We start from the raw sequence: 18,295 nt of genomic DNA, 5'->3' as shown, positions 1-18,295 counted from the left end.
TGGGTGGCATTGCCTCCTGGCAGTTCCCAGGGAGGGGCTGGAGCCCCAGCATCTGGCACTTCCTGGGTCTTTGCTGTAAGAAACCTACGTTTCTTTCCCCTTTTCTTTGGTCCTGAAGGACCTGGCTTGCAAAGTCTGCCTTCCTGCCATTCACGAGCTCTGTGACCACAGTAAGTGACAAAAGCACCGTAGGCCTCAATTTCCTCATCTGTGAAACGGGGATGCTGGCAGTACCTGCCGTATACGGTGGCTGTGATGTTCCCTGAGTTGGTGCACGGAAGGCGCTTGCAGTGGCGCCTGGTGCAGAGTGAGTCCCGGCAAACACTGGCTGTTGTGACTTGTGTTTTTCGTTGGTCCATTTGTTCGTACGGCACACATTTAGCCATGGACTTGCCATGTGCCAAGCACTCCAAATGTGGCGGCACAGGAGTGAGCTTGGTGGCCGAGGTAGCTGGCTTCGTGACTCTTACGTGGTGGGCGGACAACGTGGTGAAGGAGAACCACGTGTTGGGCACGTCTCTGGCGGGTTATCACTGTGGGGGCTGATCGCAAGCAGAGCACAGGCCCAGCGAGAGAGTGGTGAGGCCGGAGGGTCTGGCCGCCAGGCTGGGCCCTGCAGGCCCGGGCAGCCCCCTCGGAGGCAGGAGGGAAGGAAGAGGCAGCTCTGGTCACTCTGTCCCCCCAGCATTACCTGCACCGGGGACTTGCCTGTCTTTAAGAAGCCCCTTTGCAGGGGACCAGAAGCATTCACTGTGTCCTGGCCATGGGCCCAGGCGCTTGGGTGTTGGGGGTCTGGGTGGGTGGATGTCCCCTTGGCCTGCTGTGCAGCCTTCCCCTTGGTCCCTGGGTTTGGGGGCCCCTCTGCCGTGTGCGCAGTTTCTGGGTGAAGTGAGGAGACTGTCTGACTGTGATGACCACCTGGGCGAGGCTGGGATGGGGAAGAAGGAAGGCTTCACCGAGGGGGAGGGCACTGGTTGGAGATGTGGTGGCATCCGTGTCCCCAGGCTTTAAAAGCCGGGTCTGGGGAGGATCAGGGTGAGAATAGGGGCATTGCGTTGGCTTTACCCTCAGAGCTTTGTCCTGGGATGTGTCCCTGGCTGTGCCCTGGCTGCCATGTGGCCGCTCCCTCTGGCTGGCAGCAGCGTCAGGCAGGAACCCGGGGCCATTGCCCCACAGAGCCGCCTCTGCATCTGGCAGACAAGGCTGATGCTCGGGGATGATGGAACTCGTGGGGACATTTCTGGGCCGCAGCGCAGGCAGCAGGACAAACAGGGAGGGGGCGGGCAGAGAAGGGTGGCCCCTGGGTTGCAAGCCTGCTGTGCCAAGCCCCCCGCTTGGCTGCGCTGGGGCTGCAGGGAAGTGCGAGCCCCCCTGCGAGGCCAGCATGCGCCTGTAGGGAAGTGGGGGCAGAGATAGGGCCACCACACCAGGCTGTGGGGACCAGGGCTCTCCCACCAGGGAGATGGCCCGGGCTCCAAGTGGGGCTCGCCGAGAGAACCTGCCACGGATTCCTCCGGCTGGTCTGCCAGTCCCAGACGTCCCAGACGCCGGGACTGCTGGTGTGGCCTGACAGCACGGGGCGGGCACAGAGACCCCAGGCCTGCGCGCGGGCACCTGGGCCCCGGCTGTCCTCGCGCTGTAAGGCCGGCTGGCGGCCACTTATGGCACAGTGGGCTCCTTTCAGTCCATCCCTACCAGCAGGGTCTTCCTTTCTTTCTTGACATAAGAGCTGATTGAGACGAAATTCCTGTACTGCGCCAGTCGTCCATTTCGAGTGTGTGTCGGTGACACTTACTCACAACGTTCTGCAGCCATCATCTTTATCCAGTTCCGGAACGTTTTGACCCAGAAGGAAATCCCATACGCATGACGGCCCAGCCCCTGGCAGCCACCGATGTGCCGTCTCTGTGGACTGCCAATTCTGGACGTTTCATTTAAATGGCTCATGCCATACGTGGCCTTTCACATCTGGCTTATTTTGTTGAGTGTGATGTTTTCAGGGTTCGTCTGTGTTGTAGTGTGGGTGTCAGGGCTTCACTGCTTTCCTCTGTTGGTGGACCTTTTGAGATATTTCTTGAGCGGCTACTTTGTGTGGAGAGTTGAGGGTAGCGCTGAGCAAGCCGCAGCCTCCCGTTCGAGGAGCTTTCAGGGTAGGGGTGGGGAGTGCAGGGCAGGACGGAGGATCCAGGACCAGAACCCACCAGGGGGTCCCCACCCGTGAAGCCTGCGGTGGGGCGCTGCATGTGAGCTTTGACAGGATGGCCGTGTCACCTGTTGTCCAGCCTTTCCGAGAATCAGCTGGGTTCTATTAATAATTGGCCTGGATACCCAGAAAAATTGAAAGCAGGGACTCAGACAGACATGTTTACACCCGTGTTCAGAGCAGCATTATTCATAATAGTCAAAAGGTGGAAACCACTTATGTGTCCATTGATAGATGGATAAACAAGGAAATATTTTTCAGACATAAAAAGGACTAAAGTTGTTACACAGGCTGCAACAAGGATGGACCTGGAGGACGCGCTGCTCAGTGAAAGAAGCCGGACACAAGACCCCACGTGCGTGAGGTCCCTAGGGGCAGCACGCTCACAGAGGCGGCAGGCAGAGCAGAGGCTTTGGGGACGGGAGGGGGATTCGTGCTTAATGCACACGGAGCTTCTGTTTAGGACGATGAGAACGTCTGGAGACGGACAGTGGTGATGGTTCCATACCGTTGTGACTGTTCTTAATGACACTGAATCGATCACTTAACATGATCAGAATGGTCAAGATTGTGTGTCGTGTCCCCAGTAAAGAAAATGACTAGGCTGGAAGGAAGACAGAAACCAGTGTGTGAGATCACCCCCAGCCTGTGTGGTCACCTGGGCTGTCCTTCCCCAGAGGAGGGTGGTGGGGTGCTGGGCAGCAATGTCGCCCGGGCCTGGGAGCCTGAGGAGAGAGTGGCTGACCAGGTAGAGGAGGGGTGAGGCTGCCCCAGGGGTCACACCCCCACCTAGCACTCTCTCCTCAGGGTGTGGCTCTGGAAAGGAAGGGGTGTGGCACCCCCTCCTTGTATCCCCTTTTCCCAAGGGATTCGCAAATAGGAGCAGTGAAAAGTAGCAGCAGGGGCTGCTGTGTGACCTTGGATAAGTTACTTAACTTCTCTGAGCCACGTTTTTCGCTTCTAAAGAGTGGGGCTCCCTCTTGCTCTGTTTGCCTGACAAGGAGGTAGTGAGAGTCATCTTGGACGTAAATGTGAAACCTCTTAATTTTTCTGTTAAGAACATCCCTTTCCTATTAATAGCATTCGATCGTGTTCATTTTTGGGGATGGAGGTGACGGATGGGAAAGAGAGGGAGGCCCCAGCCTCAGGCAAAGGTCACTAGGGAAGATGGATTGGACCCCCTATCCAAGGGGAGCCCCCCAAGACCCCAAGCCTTCACTACTATTTGTTGCGTGTCCCTGGTGGGCTCTGGGGGCCCAGTGGGATCCATACATGTCCTTGCCATCCTCACTGGAGCTCACGGTCTCTGGGGAGGGGCACACGGATATTAATCAAGTATCACAGATGTCAATGTGAACTCACAGGGTTGATTACATTTGGTGACGGTCTCTTGTTGGCCAGACCGCTTCCAGTGCATTTCTGAAACAAATCAGTCTCACCGTTTGTAAAACAAGTTGGCTGGACCAGGATTCTCTGCTGTCCAGTCTCATTGACATTTGCCATGTGTAGCTCTTTAAACTGAAATTCAATAAAGGAAAAAATTCAGTTCCTTAGTGGGACTAACTACATTTCAAGTGCTCAAAAGTCACATGGGAAAACAGCTGATGGTTCCTCAAAAATTAAAAATACCACTACCATTCGAGCCAGCAGTCCCACTTCTGGGTTTGTACCCAAAGGAGTTGAAAGCAGGGTCTGAAGGAGGTATTTGCACACCCATACTCACAGCAGCACTGTTCACAAGAGTTAAAACACAGAAGCAACCCAAGTGTCCATCGACGGGTGAATGGATAAGCAAAATGTGGTCCCGCCACACGCTGGAATATTACTCAGCCTTGAAAAAGAAGGGAACGCTGACACAGGCTACATGGCTGAACCTTGACGGCATGATGCTCAGTGAAACAAGCCAGTCACAAAAGGACAAATACTGATGATCCCACTCATACTGGGTGCCCAGAGTAGTTAAATTCGTAGAGACAGAAAGTGGAATGGGGGAGGGGGAGTTAGTGCTTGCTGGGGACAGTTGCGGGTTTGTGAGATGAGCTGTGGAGACTGATTACACAACAGCATGAATGTACTTAATGCAACAGAACTGTATGCTTAAAAGTGGATTAAGATGGTACATTTTGTGTTATGTAGTGTGTAATATTAAAATTAATACTGGACCACATTTTTTTAAGTCACACGTGGCTGCTGTATTGAACAGTGCTGGAGTTGCTGGTCTCCACCGTCCCTTCCATCTGTCCGGGACCCCCGGGGGTCCTGCAGGGGTTCACAGAAAATGTCTTCGGGCCAGTTTGCCTGCGGGCCATCTGGGTGGGCAGAATTGAGGCTGCTGACCAGGGGGCCCCCCCAGAGGGGGTCCTTGCAGGAATGGACCCTCACCCGTGCAGAAAGCCAGGCTCTTCCCTCAGCAGGAGGGAAGGCGCTTGTCAGGCTTTTATGATTATTTCTCAAGCGGGGCCCTGGTGGGCAGGATGTTTGCTTTGGTTCCAGTTTCTGCGGTGGATGTTGGTGCCTGTGGAGGGGCCGGCCGGGGCCTCCCTCGACCCACTGCTCCCAGGGCCCGTGGAGGGAAATGAGGGGGTTCAGGGGGCGGCCCCCCACCCCCACCCCAGGCTGCTCCAGGAGTGGGGGAGGGGTGGAGGGAGATGTGGGGGTGGGGCGGGGGCTGGCCCAGTCCTGGGCAGAATGGCTCCCAGACCCGCAGACAGATGGAAGCAATTTTCGGTCACGTGGGGCAGGGCTGAACTGCTTGCCCCGAAAGACAAGGCCCCTTGTCTGTCTCCAGGAAGCAGCCTTGAAGCCACACGTTCAGGCCAGATGCAGCTCTGGTCTTTGTTTATTTAAAGATGCTGGAGCCCCAGGGAGAGTGTTTCTGAAAAGGGATGGGGAGGAGCCCCCATACGTTGGTTGAATGGGGGTCCCTGCCTCTTGGGCCCTTTGTCTCTTCCCGGCCTGGGGTGGGGGTGGGGAGGTACGGTGGACCCGAGGCCCCAAGTATCAGCCTGTTTTTCTTAGGAGCGATGTGGGGACCCCTGGCAACCCCTGGCGTTTTCATATGCATTATCTTCCTTGCTCGATGCCTCACTCTCTCAAGTGGGAATGGCTGTGCTTTGTGAAGGCTGAGGAGATGGGGAAGTTAGTGGCCGACTTGAGAATAAACCACTGCCCCCAAGTTTCTGGGATATGTGAGCTCATGGTCCCTGCCATCTGTGCTCTGGTCCTGGCCTGAGCCTGGGCGTGGGAGGGGAGGGTGCTGGTCCTGATCCCAGCTTCCCTGAAGACAGACGTGGCTGTAGAGGTGTCACCTGGGGCCCAGGTAGAGTCGTGTTACTTCCCCAGGACCACAGCTGATCTGACAGCCCCGCGGTGACCTTCGTGCCCGGCGACCTGTGCCCTGCTGCTTCCTGGGGCAGGGGCAGGAGGGGCTGGGCAGGCTGCTTGCCCACCCTGGCCTCCCGGGCCCTAATGCGGAGCACGGTGCCCAGGGAGCTACCAGCCCCTCCCCGAGGGCTGGTGTGAGGGGCTGGCAGGAGGGGCTGAGGGGCCGAGGAGGGGGGAGGCGTCAGGACGTGCTGTGTGGTCCCTTCCCTTGAGCTCAGGATGCTCCAGGAGGAGAGACTGTGATCCTCCCTGGGAGGTAGGATGGAGCCGAAATCGAAATCCTTCTTAGTGGATGGAGGGGGTGGGAAGACCCTGGACCCGCAGGGGCAGGAAAGGGGAGCTGGGAGGCCAGCGGAGGGAAGGCGCGGTCTGGGTGGGTGTCACGTCTGGGGCTCCCTGGGACGTGGCCGATGTGCTCCAGACGGACCCTTGTAGGGAACCCGCACCATCCTGAGCGCCCTGACCGGCCCTGCTGGGCCGGTGCACCTCAGGTCCCCGCTGTCCGCCTTCTGGGTGTTCCCCACCCCCCAGGCATCCGACGGGGGCATGTGGACTCTTGAGGGCAGCGGGGGAGGAAAGGAGGAAGGTTCCGAGCAGACGGAAAGCTTGAGTTATTTTGAGCAGCTCAACCCCATCTGCCCCTCCGCAGACCTGAAAGCAAAACCTCCTCCCGGCCTGTGGGCGTGGGGCCCGCAGGTGCTGGGTCCCCAGAGAGAAGACGGCCCCCTAGATCTGGTCCATCGTGGGAGGCAGAGGCAGTGCTGCCCAGGGGCCCGCTCCTTCCTGCCATCTCCCAGGAAAAACTGGGCCCAGAGGAGTGTGGAACGCCCCCGCCTCCCAACCCTCCTGCCGCCCCAGGGCTATGGGCAGGTCCCTGGGACTGAGCCCGGGGACGCGGGCTCCTTCTGTCCTTCCTTCAGAAGGCTGTCCTCCTCTGTCCTGGCTTGTGGGACAACACTGGCTGTTTGACCCCAAGGGCCTGGTGGTGGCAGGGCTGGTGATCTGAGTCTGGAGTGAGGCTCTGTCCCAGCAGGACAGCCCAGGACCCGGGGCTGGGATGTCTTGGGGAACCGAGCTGCAGTTTCCCTACCTGAAGACGTGGGGGCTTAGCAGACGCCCGCATTGGACGCCCGGCACCCCCTGATGCTCCTGCTCCCCTGTCTGCAGCCACCGAGGCAGCTCCCAGCAGCATTGGCGACATGGCCGACACCCCCAGAGATGTGGGGCTCAAGCAGGCGCCCGCGCCGCGGACCGAGAAGGCCCCGGTGGACTTCGGCTATGTGGGGATCGACTCCATCCTGGAGCAGATGCGCAGGAAGGCCATGAAGCAGGGCTTCGAGTTCAACATCATGGTGGTCGGTGAGTCCCCCGCCCCCACCATGCAGGGAGCCGTGCAGGGCCGGCCACACACGCTCCGGGCCCGGATTTGTCTTAAAAAGTGAAGGGGACAGACCTGGCCTGCAGGACAGATTGCAAGTGGCGTTGTGTGTGCACATGCGTGCCCGCCGGGGGGTTCTGCCCTCCATCAGCTCCTCCCAGGGGCCTCTGCCCGTCACATTAAGATCCCCTGAGACAGCCTGGGGAGGCTCAGCCCTGGGCCGGGCAGGGGCGCTCTGCCCAGAGGCCTCCACCTTCTTCTTTAGCTTCTGCTGAAGCGTCCCCCTCACTACGGCTCGAGCGCTGAGGGGCTGATCCCCCCACCCAGCAGGCCTGGCTGGAGGCCTCCTGGAGGTCCTTGGAGGCCAGGGGGGAGGTCACTGATTAGCCCAGCCCAGGGGTGGGGGCCGGCTGGGGGCACAGTGGGCAGCCCTTGTTCTCAGAGATCCTCAGGTCCTGTTCAGTCCTCGCAGGAACCTCGTGAAGGGGGCACCCCATTTTACCGACAGAAATGAGGTTCAGAGAGGGCACGATGGGGTCAGTTGGTTCTGTGCCCCCTCCCTCCCTCCCTCCCACAGCAGTGTCCCCACTGCAGATGCGGCTGGGATGGAAGGGCGCCTGTTTGGGGCTCCACAGACCAGGGTGGGATCCCCACGTTGCCCCCACTAAACTGTGTGACTTCCCTGGGACTTCTGTCAGCCTCAGTTTCCTCATCCGTAAGATGGGGTAATCTGACCCCAAGGGGCCAGGAGGGGCCAGTGGGAGAGCAGGTTCGGCCCCTGGATGGTCCCAGGGTGGGGGTCTCTGTAGGGCTTTCCCTTCAAACCTCACATGGATCTCAGTGTGTCTGCCAGCCAAGAGCAGATCTGCACAGGGGTCCAGCCCCCCATTCTGCCTCCCCCACATTGTTCTGCATCTTGACCCCTCCCCGGCACCCCAGGACCCTGTCTGGAGCAGTTTGACAACCCCTGTGGCCAGCAGACGAGGGATCCGTGTCCTCTACCACGACACACCACGAGAGCTCGGCCACCGCCCGGCCTCCCGGCATCCCCCCGACCCTGACCCCGACCCCGAGCCCCTCGGAGGCATCGCTGCATTGCGGGCCCGTGAACTGCCCTCTCTGGACGGCCCGGCTGACCGACCCCGTTCTCTCCCCAGGGCAGAGCGGCTTGGGAAAGTCCACCTTGATCAATACCCTCTTCAAATCTAAGATCAGCCGGAAGTCGGTGCAGCCCACCTCGGAGGAGCGCATCCCTAAGACTATTGAGATCAAGTCCATCACACACGGTGAGCGCCGGGTGGGGGTGGGGGGGTCCATCACACACAGTGAGTGCTGGGTGGGGGCGGGGGGCTGGGCACCAAGTCAGGTAACCTAGGTCCCCTGAGCTGGGGGACTTGTGGGAGACCTTTGGGCATGTTGAGACTCGGGGTGAGGGCTCAGGGATGCTCGCCAGGACCCCTGTAGGCCCTGGTCAGACTGAGCTCCCTGGAGACAGCGGACTTTTCCACCAAAAGTCATGGGCAGGGGGCACCCAGGACAAGTGTCATCAGGCCTACCCGACTTCACTGCTGCAGGCTGTCATCTCCCTGACATCATTGCTGGGCGCCCCGGTGCCCCAGCGGGGCCTCTCTGGGGCCGGGTGGGGCCGGCAGCCTGGCCCGGGTGTGTGTGAGGGCCCTGAGTCTCCCGCTGAGCTCGGCGGGGGCTGTGATTCTGTGCAGATATCGAGGAGAAGGGCGTCCGCATGAAGCTGACGGTCATCGATACGCCGGGGTTCGGGGACCACATCAACAACGAGAACTGGTGAGGGGCTCGGGGGCCCCGCCTCCGGGCGGAGGACACGTGCGTCGGGCTGGGATTCGGGGATCGGGGGCCCGCGGGCGAGGACAGGCCGGCGGGGGCCCCGCGTGCCGGCTGACCCGGGCCCGCCCCGCAGCTGGCAGCCTATCATGAAGTTCATCAACGACCAGTACGAAAAGTACCTGCAGGAGGAGGTCAACATCAACCGGAAGAAGCGCATCCCGGACACGCGCGTGCACTGCTGCCTGTACTTCATCCCCGCCACCGGCCACTCGTACGTCCCCGCGCGCGCGCGGCCACATGTGTGCCCCCCCCCCCCCGCCTCTGCGCCATGCAGCTGTCCCCAAGCCAGCGGGCAAGGGGCCGGGGACGCCCCGGGGAGCAGCCCCCAGCCCCACCCGGGAGGCTCGGCCGAGTGAGCCCAAGGGTGCAGGTGTGCGTTCCTCCTTCCTCTCCGCCCACCTCGAGGCCCACAGTGTGACGGCCATCTGAGCCAGCAGCCGGCGACAGCCCTTCTCCGGGTGGACCCTCTGGGGACTCGGGGAGCTCATGGACGGGAGTGCTTGGAGCTGGCCTCGTCCCCTGCGCCCTCCTGCCCAGGCTCTGTGTGTCCCAGGAGCCCTTTTCCTTTCTCTGTCCCTGGCTTGTGGCGTGGCCGGCACTCAGCCCATAGCCTTGACCTTGTCAGTGTGGACCCAGCTGGGAGCCCCTGCAGGCACCCTGCGGGCCTCCCTCAGCTCCATCCAGACTGGAGTGGGCCACCCTCCCTCGTTCCTGTCCCCATTCCCGTGTCCCTGCGGCCACACTCTCATCCGTGTCCTTCTGCTCCAGCCTCAGGCCCTTGGACATCGAGTTCATGAAGCGCCTGAGCAAAGTGGTCAACATCGTCCCAGTCATTGCCAAGGCCGACACGCTGACCCTGGAGGAGAGGGTCTACTTCAAACAGCGGGTGAGGCTCCACCTCACCCGGCCCCCCAGCCCCCAGCCCCACAATGGGAACAAGTCTGGTGGGGCTAGTCAGACACGACATGCCAGGTTTTTATTAGATGGGAGAGATGGTTCAGAAGGAATGGTCTTCACCAGGGGACAGCTGGCCACTTCCTTCTCCACTGCTGTCCCACTTTGGGCCGCTGTCTGAGCAGGAGGGGAACCCTAGGCCCCCATAGGACCTCTGCCTCGGTGGGCGTGACTGAGGAGGGCCCTCAGTCTAATCTCTAAAGCTCCGCCCTCCCCACGCAGGCCTCTGCCCACAGCCTCTGCCCACAAACCCACACCAGGGAGTTTCCCAGCATGCTTAGGGGAGGGTGGTCCCCTGGCAATGGGAGTGTCTGGAGGGAAGAGGAATGAGAGAGCGCCCAAAATTGCACACGGGTGTGAGTCTGTGTTCAGGGCAAAAATGACAGCTGCCCACTAGGACATTGTCAACTGAACGCCATCCGTGTCGGGTAATGCAAGGGGCAGGGACAGTTTAGCACAAGCAGGTGCACCTGTGCAGGTCTGGGAGCTGCAGGGAGAGGGTTTCCAGGCAGAGCTCAGGACGGGGAGGACTCGGCAAGCCTGAGGTATTTTCCTGGGGGTGTGATGTGCTGGAAGGGGAGTACAGGGAGATTCCTGGGACAGTGACCTGGGCCCTTGGGCAGCTGCAGGGCTCTCCCGGCAGGCAGGTCTGCGGCTGCCCCTCCTCCGTTCGGGAGGCAGAAGCACTGCAGAGTATCCGGGCAAGAGCCCACCCTTAACCCCAAGCCTGGGGCCACTCACTTTATGGAGGCCCTGGCATGGGCACATCCTCATGGGCCAGTGCAGCTTGCTGTGTGAATGGTGCCCACATCTCTCCCCTCCGGACCCCCAGATCACTGCGGACCTGCTGTCCAATGGCATCGACGTGTACCCCCAGAAGGAGTTTGATGAGGACTCGGAGGACCGGATGGTGAATGAGAAATTCCGAGTAAGTGAACCAGCCAAGATGCTATTCCCGGAGGCCCCTAGGTCCCTGCTCAAGGATGTGGGTGGGGATCTTCCTGTCCTATCTGGGGGTTCTGGGGAAACGGGTGGGATGGCCTTGAGCCATGAGAATGTACTCTCTGGGCTGGGAGGGGTCAGAGCCAGAGTGTCTGTAGGTGGCCCTCAGGGCTGGGGCCCCAGACTCCTCCCAGGGGACCAGGGAGTGGGCTGGCCTTTGCACACACGCGTGACCCATGCCACCTGCCCCTCTCCCAGGAGATGATCCCATTCGCCGTGGTGGGCAGTGACCACGAGTACCAAGTGAATGGGAAGAGGATCCTGGGAAGGAAAACCAAATGGGGCACCATCGAAGGTAATCACCGAGCTGGAGCCTGGGGCTCCCAGACAGGCCAGGAAAATAGCCGCTCTTGCTGACTGAGAGCCACGTGCCGAGGCCTGAGCTGGCGCTCTCGGGACCTCCTCCGGTGCATTGCCCACCCAGCCACGGGGAGGGGTCCCAGGGTTCCCACTCCACGGGGGTGAAATGAGGGGCCAAGTGACTTGTCCGGGACCTTCAGCCATTAGCCGGCGGAGCTGCGCCTCCACCCCGATCTCCTGTGGGCAGGGAAGTATCCCGAGGCGGAGAGAATAGGATGGGCACTGCCGGGTTCTAGGTTCCAGCGATGGGGTTTCACAGCTGTGCAGTGTGGCCCTGGACAAGTCACCCCACCTCTCTGAGCCTAGGAAAGGACTGGGCTGTGGCTCTGTCCAGCTGAGAACCGGATACCCTCAACAGAAGTTCCCAGGACCCCCGCATCTGAGGGTCACAAGACTGCTGTAACAAACCAGCACGGACTGGGTGGCTTAGAACAATTTATTCTCCTAGTTCTGGGGGTCCTGCGGGAGACTGTTCCCTGCTGCCCTCCTGGTGGCTGCCTGTGTCCTTGGTGCCCCTTGGCTTGTAGACACACTGCTCTGTCTTCACTCCATGTGCCTGTGCCTTTCCCTATTAGAACACTTGTCCTGGGCCTTCGGGCCCTCCCCCAACCCAGGATGGTCCCCTCTTGAGATCTTACCTTAACTCCACCTTCAAAGACTTTCCAAACAAGGCCCCATTCGCAAGGACCCAGGGTTAGAAGTTGGATTAGTCTGGGGGACACCGTCCAACCCTCTGCAGGTGGCCACGACCCCCTGGGCGGGTGGACCTGGCCGTTTCCGTATCCCCCCGTCTGTCCCTCCCTCCCTCTGTGGAACAGAGGGGAATGGGCCCCTTGGCTGAAAGGCCCAGCATAGAGAAGGAGGCAGGAAATCCAGCAGTCCCTGTCAACTCCAGCTGCTGCCACCCCGTCCCACACCCAGGTCGTCGTGACCTTGGGCATGTCCCTGTGACCTTGAGCATGCCCCTTAATCCCCCCAGGGCCTCCGTTTTCACCATCCATAAAGTGGTTACTGTGGCCAAGAGTTTAGTAAAATGAGAGAATTTGTCTCAAAGGCCACTGGAGCTTTTGGGGCGGCAGATCCTCTAAGAAACGATACAGTGAAAACTGCCAGGCACCAAGCACCCAGGGCGGCTCATTGTAGGGGGGCTCCTGTTACTTCTCTGTCCCACCCCGGTGACCGTTCTGGATCTTCTGTATCAGGCTTCACCCCTGGGCTCGTCCGCCTTGGCCCCGCCTTGTCCGCCTTGGCCCCGCCTCCTCCATTTCCTGTCTTCCTAAAATCTTGCTTTTGAGGAACCTTTTTATGAAGGCGTGTTTTGGAGGGCTGGAGAACTTTGGGTTAAGAAAGGGCTCAGTGGGGACCTGGGAGGGGTGGGGGAGGGTAGCCAGGCAGCTGACACGCCTCTGCTGCCCCCTGGTGGCTAACTCAGGCTCTGGAGACAGTCCGTAAAGGAAATGGTTGAGAAACGAAAAGAGGCTGTTTTCCTGTCTCCCTCTCATCTTGTGGCCCAGATCCTGTTCACTGAATGACAGGCTGTCTTGGCTGGGTTACTGTGCCACCTCCCTGCTAGAACAGAACCCTCTGGGCAGGAGGGCAGGAGCTGTGGTGCCCCGTGCTCCCCTTCGGGCAGTGACTCCCCCCTTTCCCTGCCCAGCATTGGCAGGGGAAGGGGAGGATCTGCATGACATTAAAGCCTCTCCTGTCTCCCCTCCTCAGTTGAGAACACCACACACTGTGAGTTTGCTTACCTGCGGGACCTCCTCATCAGGTGAGATACCAGCTGGGGCTTGGTGGGGGGCTGACGGCTTGGGGGGGATCTCCATCAGGGTGAGTGGACGGAGGTCCTGGGCAGCGGCCTGCCTGCCCTGCCTATCTGCCATCCTCCCCAGGAGGACTCGGAGGCCTATTTTCTAAAACACTTTCTTGGAAATGAAGCAAGAATTGAAAATCCTTTTTACTTCTCCTTGGGGAGGGTTGAGTTCTCATCACAGCAGCCCAAGCCCATGAGACTCAGGGCCCCAGGAGGTCTCGTGTGCTGGGCATGTGTCGGGGGCAAGGGGGATGTTCCCCGGCTCCCATCCCAGCGGCCTCTGGCCTCCTCAGTTTTCTTGAGCCCAGGCAAGGAGTGGCCCATCCTCAGCCCATTGGAGAGGGTGCCGGGGTGGGGGGCAGGGCAGGTGGACGGAGGAGGGGGATCCCAGCTTCTCAGCCTGCAGGATGGATGCTAGGGACGAAGTCAGCAGGAGGGACTGGGCCATTTCTCACGGCCTCCACGCTGGGGGGGTGTGGCTTCCAAGAGCATCCCCACTATGCTGAGAGGCTGGCTGAGGAAGGACACCTACCATGGGCCCTTCCGGCACCCACTTCCAAACCTCACCCTGGTGGGCTGTGGGGAAGGGAGGCTTGGACACAGGGCTGGCAGGGGTTCCCAGCACCCTCCCCCAGGCCGCCTGCCTGCTGCAAGCCACTGCCCCTTACCTGCCAGCGCACCTGGCCGTCGGCCTGGCATTTCTAGAACAGAGCAAGGACAGCCCAGCCCTGCCATGCCAGGGGCCTCGGCTCTACCCACTCTTGAGTCTGCACGCAGCCCCTGTCCCCGGACTGGCCGCTGGATTGACACAGAGGAAGGGGACAAGTTAGAACACATGATCCTGAGAGCACCTGGGGTTGCTATGGAGATCCCTAGTCACACCCCTGCCCAGGCCTGGTCCATCTTTGTGGGGCTAAAGTGCCCCACTGGGGGACCCCCTGGGGGTGGGGGGCAGGCAGAGCAAGCAGGGCCAGCCTCCCGCCCCCAGCCCGGCCCTCCTCGCGACTCCCCGTGCCTCCCCAGGACGCACATGCAGAACATCAAGGACATCACCAGCAGCATCCACTTCGAGGCCTACCGCGTGAAGCGCCTGCACGAGGGCAGTGGCGCCGTGGCCAACGGCGTCCAGGACAAGGCTCCCGAAGCCCAGGAGGGGTAGGCGCCGCCTGGCCGGGACCCTGCCCCCGGGACCCTGCCCCGAGCCTGTCCGTCCCTCACTGCCCCACTCGCCCCATTTTATTTTATATAATTTTCTCCATGTGGCATCGATCTCTGCCCCTTTACACATGCCAAGTAACAAGATGACGGGTGCCCTCTGAGTATGTTCGCGATTAGCCCGCAGACTACAGGGGCCCGGGCTGGGAGCACCTCGGAGTGGAGGCCGGCTCTCTGGCCGTTCCTGAGGTCCAGGAGAGGCTGGACCGGGGCCAGGAGGGGCGGGGAGGACCATTGACTCAGTCCCGACCCTGCCTCCATCTCGGGGTGGTGCCCGCGGTGGGTGGAACCATCCTGGTGGACCTGGAGCCCCTTCCTGCCCCCGCCTCCCCACCCGGCGCTGGCCGTGACTCAGAGCCCCCTACCCGGCCCCCAAGGGGAGAGCAGTTCCTTCCACGAGACCCAAGTTGCCAACTGCTTAGATGCAGCAAGGCCCGTTGGCTGCTGCCCACCCGCAAGCCTGTCCCGGAGCAGAAAGTGCCTTTATCTCAGCCGTCCATGAGAGCCGGCAGACTCTCCCCAGCTGTCCCCTTGGACGGGAAGTTGGGACAAGTTGGAGAGAGGAAGGTGTGTCTTCATCTTCCCCTCATGTCCCGTGTCCCCGCCGCCCCCCCTCCTCCCCCTGCTGGGATTTGATTGAGGATCCAAAGGAAGGAAACAGATGCACCCCACCCCACCCCACCCTGATTTGGGGAGGGTCCAAGCAAGCGAAGCTGGCGGAGGAGCTGAGGGAGGAAGTGACGGCAGGTGCAGGAAGGAAGCGGGGGCCCCTGTGAACCGTGGCTGGGAATGCTCAGAGTGGCCCTCGTGGCCTTGGTGCCTGCCCTGCCCCACCCCGTGTGACTGGGAAAGTGTGTGTGTGTGTGTGTCTGTCTGTTTAGACATCCATTTGGCCCAAGACGCTCTGGTTAAATGAATGCCCAGTTAGCCACTCCAGATGTACACTCAGCCCTCCTGACCCAGGCCTTGCTGATGCCGCCACCCAGGGAGGTGGGGGCCAGGCAGGCCTGACTTTTTGTTACCCACCTGCCTCACCCACCCCCTCAGCCCACCATGAAGACCCCAGAGGGGGAGAGGTCAGAGGTCAGGTGTGCACGGCCCACAGCCGGGCTGCAGAGCTGGCTTTCACGTCCGCACAGCCCAGTCCGTCTCCTGCTCCCTCACCCCTGTCTCCGTGGGGGACAGCAGGGACCATCTGTGCCAGGCACAGCAGACCGCAGGTGCTTCCTCCTGCCCCCTGGAGAGACCGAGGGGCTGGCTCCGGCCGGGGAGATGAGATTGGAGCCCACGGGGAGGTGCCCGCCAGCCCAGGAGGAGAGCAGAGAGGAGGGATGGCTGCAGACAGACCTGGTGTGTGCGCGTGCGTGGATGCCATTGCTTTGCGTGTTTACTCCCTCCCCACCCGAGAGAGGAAGGGCCCCTTAGCGAAACAGTTTACTTGCCGACTTGCCATTTTTGCCAAAACCAAGATTTTGAAGGATGCGTCTGTCTCCAGCATCGGGGCCTGGCCAGGGGGCAGCCTCCCGGGCGGGGGTGCTCTGCCGGGCCCCTCGCCCCGGGGTCTGGCAGCTCCCATCCTGGGACGCCTTTGCTTTCCTTCTCTGTAGCCAGATTTTGAAAACTTGTTAGTCTCACTGGGCTCTGTTCCACAGTGGCCCTTCGCTATGTGCCTCCTGAGAAATTCGTCTCTTTTTGTATAAATGACAAAGTGTTGAAAATGTATTTCCTGAAATAAATGTTCCAAATGCAGACCTGGAAGGCTCTGGAGTGGGGATTTTTTTCTTTTTTCTGACCTCGAAAGTGCTCCTTTGATGAGAGGAAAGAGGGCATGAAAGCGGCTGCTGGGGAACTGTTTAACCTCCTTCCGGAGGGAGGGGGGAGGTTTCGGGGACTCAGAAGCACTCATTTAAAGGGATGATTGAAAAGTGGACAGAGAATCTTAATTTATTCATTAAAAGGAGACTTTGAAGGGTTTCCACAGGGTGGTGCCGTGAGCTGCTTCTATTAGTGTGTCCCTGGAAATAAGTTTTTCTTCTTAAAATTGAAATCTATTGCTATGAACCCTATGAGCTGTTCTGTTTTTGACAATAATTTCATACCAATTTATTATTCCAAGAGAACTTGGTCCCCCAAAGACTAGGATTTAAGAGGCTGCCATGTGAGGTTTTATCTGCACGCTAAGTGCCGGGGAGTAAGGCCGGGGGTGTGGCTGCAGAGGCCCCTGTGCACAACGTCAGCAGCCCCGTTCTCCCTCCGTGGCAGAGTGGCCCAGGGCTGCCGTCACAAATCACCACAAACTGGGCGGCTTAAAGCAGCAGAAATGGGTTTTCTTCCAGTCTGGAGGCTAGATGTTCAAGGTCACGGTGTCGGCGGGCCAGGCTCCCTCTGAAGGTCTGGAGAGGAGACTTCCTGCCTCTTGCCATTTCGGTTTCCGCATCGCTCCAGTCTCTGCCTCCGTCTTCATGTGGCTTCTGTGTCTCTGGTTCTCGAGCCCACCCTACTCCAGGAGGACCTCATCCCGGTCCTTAACATTGTCAGGGACCCTGTCTCCACATAAGGCCACGGTGTGAGGTGAATTTTGGGGGTCAGGGGATGTGGTTCAACCTACGACACCCACCTCTCCCCACCCCCCGCCGCCCCCCGTCTCAGACTCTGGGACGAGGCAGGTAGCCGAGATGGGCAGGGGAAAGCCCTGAATTAGGACTTGGGTGACCTGGGCTCGAGGCTCTGCCACCAATGAGCCAGGTGGCCTCAGGATTGCCACAGCCCCTCTGGGCCTCCCTGGCCCGTCTGTCGGACAGGTTGGCTTGTTTTGGGGGAAGCAGATGGACTAAGTCTCCAAATGAATCGATGGGAAGTAGCCACACAGGCCCTCGACTTCCAGGATCTGAGGCGTGTTATCAGCGCCCGAACCTGCCATGGGCACGGGAGGGTCGGGTCGGGTCAGCCCTCACGCGGGGCTGCAGTCCTGGGGGTGGTCATCTCAAGGCCCTCCCGGCTGACCCATCCCCCATCTGTAGCTCTTAGCGGTTCCTGCACTTGTACCCCCTTCCATCCTCCAGACTAAAACCGTCCCATTGCCACCCCTGCTGGCCATCCCTGCCAGCAGCTTTCCCTCTGGCCTGACCCTCTGGGGCCGACACCATCTCCAAGCTGTGGTCTCAGCCCAAGAATCCCACCCCCGTCCCAGGGACCCACTTCCCATGTCCAGCCAGCTCGCTGACCCCTACACTGCTGTCAATCTATTGGCCTGACTCTGGGACCAGGGAGCGTCTGGCCATCACCTCTGCCCAGCCCGCCCGCACCTCCATCCAGTGAAGGGGCTCTCCCTCCTCCCACCCAATGAAGCAAATCCCCTGCTGCAGATCCAGGTGACTGAACGTCCCAGTTCGCCTGGAAATGAGGGGTTTGCAGGGCTGCAGGACTTCCGGTGCTAGAACTAGGGGGGTCCTGGGAAACCTGGACCACTTGGTCCCCGCAGTGACCCACACCACCCTGACCCTCTCCCAGCCGTCTCAGAGCCCTGGCCTCTGGCTGGTCTGTCGCCAACACATCCTGAGGGGGTGAGTGGGAGGCCCCGAGGACGGGCCACAGCCTGGCTTCTGGGGACACGCCTGATGCAGAAAGTCCTCCACACTGTGGGGGCCCCCTGGCTGGCCCTCCGCGGGCCCCACGGACAGCCCGGTCCAGCTGCTCTGCGGCAGAGATTCCCCTGGGCCTTAGAGAAGTTACAGCTGCATGAATGCCGAGACCCCAGTGGAGAAAACAGCTTCCTTCCTGTTCACAGAGGACAGCTGTAAATAATGAGAAGAAAAAGGGGCCGTAAATAATTAAAGCTGCCCAGAGTGAGTGGGTCTTGAACCGTCTGCCTGATTTAAAAACTAATTACTTGGAGAGTTGGCGCTGCCAGGGAGCTGCTGCAGGCTGCCCACAATGCCTCCTCCCCCTCTGCCCCCACCGCCTCCTCTTCCTCCCCCTCCCACTTGGTTAGCAGGAGCACCTGCATCAGGCTCAGCGGTCAGTCCCGGCACACGGAGAACTGCCGTGGCCTCTCCATCCGCCTGATCCATCACCTCATCAGAGTCCATCCCACGAAGGAATACAAATCCGCTGAAGGAAACAG

At 60.3% G+C, this 18,295-nt stretch overlaps 1 protein-coding gene across 5 annotated transcripts in view; it reads left to right on the top strand.

The window, feature by feature from the left end:
• The window catches only part of SEPTIN9 (septin 9), a 151,803-nt gene extending 135,873 nt beyond the window's left edge, over positions 1-15,930 (top strand). For all 5 annotated transcript variants that reach the window (XM_064495481.1, XM_064495482.1, XM_031469188.2 and 2 more), the window contains 9 exons: positions 6,755-6,946; positions 8,123-8,251; positions 8,687-8,768; positions 8,902-9,039; positions 9,597-9,714; positions 10,615-10,710; positions 10,983-11,079; positions 12,864-12,915; positions 13,981-15,930. In XM_064495481.1, the coding sequence (XP_064351551.1) occupies positions 6,755-6,946; positions 8,123-8,251; positions 8,687-8,768; positions 8,902-9,039; positions 9,597-9,714; positions 10,615-10,710; positions 10,983-11,079; positions 12,864-12,915; positions 13,981-14,116 (1,040 nt within the window). In that variant the 3' untranslated portion in view covers positions 14,117-15,930. The remainder of the gene's footprint in view (positions 1-6,754; positions 6,947-8,122; positions 8,252-8,686; positions 8,769-8,901; positions 9,040-9,596; positions 9,715-10,614; positions 10,711-10,982; positions 11,080-12,863; positions 12,916-13,980) is intronic.
• The last annotated feature ends 2,365 nt before the right edge of the window (positions 15,931-18,295 follow it).

This window comes from Camelus dromedarius, chromosome 16 (assembly GCF_036321535.1).
Source record: "Camelus dromedarius isolate mCamDro1 chromosome 16, mCamDro1.pat, whole genome shotgun sequence".
In the NCBI taxonomy this organism is placed as follows: domain Eukaryota; kingdom Metazoa; phylum Chordata; class Mammalia; order Artiodactyla; family Camelidae; genus Camelus; species Camelus dromedarius.
The sequence above is the reverse complement of the archived record's forward strand: the minus strand, read 5'-3'. Positions and strand labels throughout refer to the sequence as shown.